The sequence below is a fragment of the Hyperolius riggenbachi genome, chromosome 10, assembly GCF_040937935.1.
Source record: "Hyperolius riggenbachi isolate aHypRig1 chromosome 10, aHypRig1.pri, whole genome shotgun sequence".
Lineage (NCBI taxonomy): Eukaryota > Metazoa > Chordata > Amphibia > Anura > Hyperoliidae > Hyperolius > Hyperolius riggenbachi.
Window position 1 is genome coordinate 76,382,213 of NC_090655.1, and position 4,330 is coordinate 76,386,542.

A 4,330-nucleotide genomic window follows, 5' to 3' on the forward strand; every position below is an offset into this window, starting at 1 on the left:
TCCACAAGACAGCTTCAAGAAAATACATTCTTTATATTTTATGATTATATTTGTTTTATGTATTATGCTCAGTGATACAAAATATATGCATTTTTTTTTCTTTATTACAACTGATGAAATATTAGAAATACATATTTTGCTCCAGATCAGCAACTGCAGTTTTTTTATGAAGTTTTGATAGCAGAAAATACTTGCTTTACTGTTATATTAAATCAGTCTCTAACACTAGAAGTCTTATTCCTCCCTATGTAACAATATATAATATTTTCTAGATAAAAAAAAAAAAGCATTTTTTTCAGTAAAGCTTATAAAAATTAAAACATAAAAAAAATTACTTTGATTTCACTTTTGTGCCCTACTTCTTGTATCGTTGCCTATTCTCTTAACGTGCCTTCCACACTAGATATTGCCTTTGCATATTCCTCATTGTTTGGCTGAAGTTGAAGGGCTTTTTTATAATCCTCAATTGCCATTTTTTCCTGTCCTTCTTGCTGATAGATGAAACCTCGCAGGCCATATCCAGTGGCATCGGCTGAGTCTCGGCCAATAAGGTCTTTAGCAATGCTTTTCAGGTGTTTTATAGCACGTTTTCTGTTCTTTGTTGCCTTTTTTATCAATATTGCTATCTTAAAATGATTTATTGCCTCTTGTTCAGACCTTCTATGCCCCCATTCATATTGTCCCCAGATGAGATGAAGCTCTTGTTTCACTGCATCTGTGATCTCCTCTGTCATGCCTTCAGCTGTATGAAATGCTTCCTCTGCCTCTGGATATTTTTTTTTCCATACATACATTTCACCCAGTGTAACGTATGCTGCTGGAAACATATGTTTGAGCTCCACAGCCCTCTTCAAATAAAATATTGCCCTGCCAATAGCTTCAGTTGTAGCCAATCCTTTGTAGCACATTCCAAGCTGATGATAAATGGAAGCATAGGTAGGAGTTAAAGTAATTGCTTTCTCTAGAAGCTTAATGGCTTCTTCAGTTTTATTCTCTTTCCTGTAAAATGTTGCTGCATATCGAAGGATATATGGAGATTCTTGCCCTTGTTCTAGAGCCTCTTCTATTCGTTCTACTGCTGCTTGTGCTAGGTACTGTTTCTGATTTTGATATTGCAAAGCAAGGAGAGTCTTCACCCCTGCATCTTCTGGGTTGTATTTAACAGCATTTTCTAAGGCATCATTAGTTTCACTGAACTCGGTTTGAGGATAATTTAAGGATGCTATTCTATATCTTGCTGTACCGTAACCTGAATTCAGTTCTGGATGCCTTTTGTCAAACTCTAGACCATTTAGAAAAGATTTTGCAGCTTTTTCATAGTAGTTTTTACCAAATAATAAATAAGCCCAGCCTTGCTCACTGTATATGTCTATTAACAGTTTGTGGTTCTCTGGGGCAAGCTCATAATTCTGCTTAATGGCTTCCACCTTTTTAGCATAGGTGGAGCTCTTGATGAAATCTTTCTGATGGTAGAGCAGCCAGGCATAATTGCCATACATCACAATGCGCTTAATATCTGCATCTGGGTCAGAATCTTGAATTTGTTCCTCAGCTTTTTGAAGCTGGTCCATGGCTTCATCATAGTCTCCTCTAAGATATCTTAGGTAGGCTCGGAGGTTGTACATCCTGTGTTTGGGTGCGTTGATGACATATTCCATCTGATCATCAAGCCTTGTATCCTTATAATCAATACCTAGATCTTCTACATGCAGGTCCCATGTAAAATGGCATTGTAGATTCAGCAGACGGGTCTTCAAAGATTCTTCAGTGATGTAACTGGAAGATTAAGCATACAGAAAACAAAACATTAGAACATGGAAGCTCAGTCTGTATGATTACGTAAAAGAACCAGAGCCGAAGTTGACCTACAATGAGGAGGTAACACCCACCGTATGCAGGAAGTAAACAGAGATGTTGTGACATTCACACAGTTCCCGAGAAAACCACATATGTGCCATTTTTTTTTTTTATTGCAATACATTTTTATTGAGAAAGACACAGAAATACAAACATAGACATACATTTCAGTCGTATAATATCCAGTATAAATTGAAGTTACGCGTATGCGCCATTTGAGTCACAAATGCAAATTCCATTGCAAATATCAAAATGACATTTTTTAAGTCAACTTTTTTTTCTACTCCCTGGATCTGCTAGCAAGCACTGGCAGTTTTTTTAATTACAGAGTCTCTCACCCATGTGTGAAGAGCTGTTCTCCTGAACACATGGGAAACCCTGGAAAGTTTACAGACCCACCCTTAACAGATGAAGATGACAAAAGCTCATAAAAAGCATACTTCTTTAGACTGTTAGGAACCGACCCAGCAGAGTCCAACACGGTCTGATTTGACTGTATGGCCGGCCATGTATATTGCATATGCTGACTCCGCAATATTCTTTCCCTAGTTTTTAATTGCCCTACCCTTTTTACTCCCACCTTTTCATATAATAAATATATTTGTATATTTGATTACACTTGAGACCAATTTCTTATTATTATTTGAACTTATCGTTAACTGGTTGTGTTCAGGGCAGTTTGATAGAGTAGTATCTTATACATTGGTTTTGAGGCTATATGTCCCATACCTATGTTTGTAAAATCTGCCTACTGTGACGGATCATTAAAATTAATAAGAGCCCAACACGTAGCTTTCTTCTGGCCTGACTTGAAAGAGACAGAGAATTGATCCTTATCACTCCAGCTGGAGACTACAAAAAGTTCAACCAACCTGAAAAACTACATTTAATAAATAGGCACAGTTTTACAATATTTCCAGTGTTGCAAAACTACCAGGTCCTTCAAATTCACAGAGTGTGTTGGACTTTACGTGGCACTGAGAGGTTTCCTGACCAATTGGACTTCCTGAACTGGAGTAAGACAGGTTCAAAGTAACCCTTAATTAATACAGGGGCCCCAACCCTAGCGCTTGGTATCATCATTATCAATAAATGCTGACCGACCTAAAATGTTATTAGTTTTAACATAACCTGTATGGTTTTGGAGATAGAGCACCTATCATGATTTAGGTAAATTTTCTGTCTCCAGGAGAAGGGGCTGGCTCATCTCAGGTTCCAAGAGGTGTGTGATCCCCACCCTCACTCCTCCTTGCTGGAGTGAAGAGTATAACTTTACAGAGCACAGAAAGTTCTGGGTCCAATTTCCTAAATTTGACGTTGTGTTACTATCAATTGATAGCCAGCTGGACACTAGCAAAGTCACTTGGATTATTTCCCACAAAGGCCTCTGGCTGCATGGCAATAGCCATCTTGGACTTTCCGCCAAGGACTTTCGATTGCCGAATGGACTACCAATAACGGTATTTGAACTGTAGACATTCTGTTTCTTTTCATCTCTACCCTTTGTCTATCAAACCAATCTGTTTTGCCGGACAGGTATATTTATCTGTGGGTTAAAGTATACTGTGTGTAAGTAGTTTTAGAATAAAACTAACGATTTTCTCGTTCAGTCTTCTTGTGCCTATTCTGGTCATCTGATTGTTGCTACAATGAATCTGCCCTCCGAAGAGTCATTCTACCGCGTTGTTTTATTATTTTCTTATAAAGTGTCGTTTTGCTAGTTAAGTTATAAATAACCGTTTTCTTCCTTCTAGGAATAGCTAGCTGGAGCCTCTTTCCTCCCTACAGAACTGAAAGAGTGGTGGCAGTGACATTACCCAATTTCCAGCGTGAAATCTATATTTTTAGTTTACCGATTGTACATACAACCGGGATTGTACATCCAATCTTAACTGTTTACTACGCACACAGTGAATCAGCCTCCAGAAGTCTCTAGTGCATGAGACCTGCATGGCAACAGTGGCCTATTAATATGAGATTGGTGAGTGATTGTCACATTACATATTGTTGACAGTGTTGCGACCAATCTTTAGCATCAGTCTGTTCACCGTACTTCCAACCATCGGAGGTGACTATTCCCCGATTGGTAACGGGAGCAGATTAGACGGGATTGGCACGCTTTGTCACATTACTACCCTCTGACGATCCAGCAACCGGTCTTTTAACATCTTTTAGATGGAGTCGCGGGGCTGGATTGTCACAGATGTCACTTCCTGTATACAGCGCCGTTAATGGGCACCACTCGCTGTCTCCTCATTGTAGGTCACCGCTGATCTGCGGTGTGAAGTATGTTGTCAAACAGTGGAGCAGGGGCTATCTGGGCTTTCTGAAGAAGGGAGCTGAGAGTGGAGTAGGTAAAGCAGCTGCTGCAGGGATGCGAATCTGGCTAAGTACACTGGCTATATACAGGGGAATCTGGCTATATACACTAGATATATACAGGGGGGATCTGACTATATAAACTAGCTATATA

At 39.2% G+C, this 4,330-nt stretch overlaps 1 protein-coding gene across 1 annotated transcript; it reads right to left on the minus strand.

The window, feature by feature from the left end:
* Positions 1 to 374: 374 nt before the first annotated feature.
* Positions 375 to 3,920, minus strand: LOC137536684 (interferon-induced protein with tetratricopeptide repeats 5-like). Its single transcript, XM_068258917.1, has 2 exons — positions 3,859 to 3,920; positions 375 to 1,776 (listed from the first exon to the last, which is right to left on the minus strand). Exons 1-2 carry the CDS (start codon positions 3,918 to 3,920, stop codon positions 375 to 377), a joined length of 1,464 nt encoding a protein of 487 aa, XP_068115018.1.
* Positions 3,921 to 4,330: the final 410 nt, after the last annotated feature.

What these genes read in the sequence shown, in the direction of transcription:
- LOC137536684 (XM_068258917.1), bottom strand. Translation starts at nt 3,920, where the DNA reads ATGGTTGGAAGTACGGTGAACAGACTGATGCTAAAGATTGGTCGCAAC. An exon ending in CGCAACACTGTCAACAATAT is followed by an intron (nt 1,777 to 3,858) that starts GTAATGTGACAA and finishes TTAATCTTCCAG; the next exon opens with TTACATCACTGAAGAATCTT.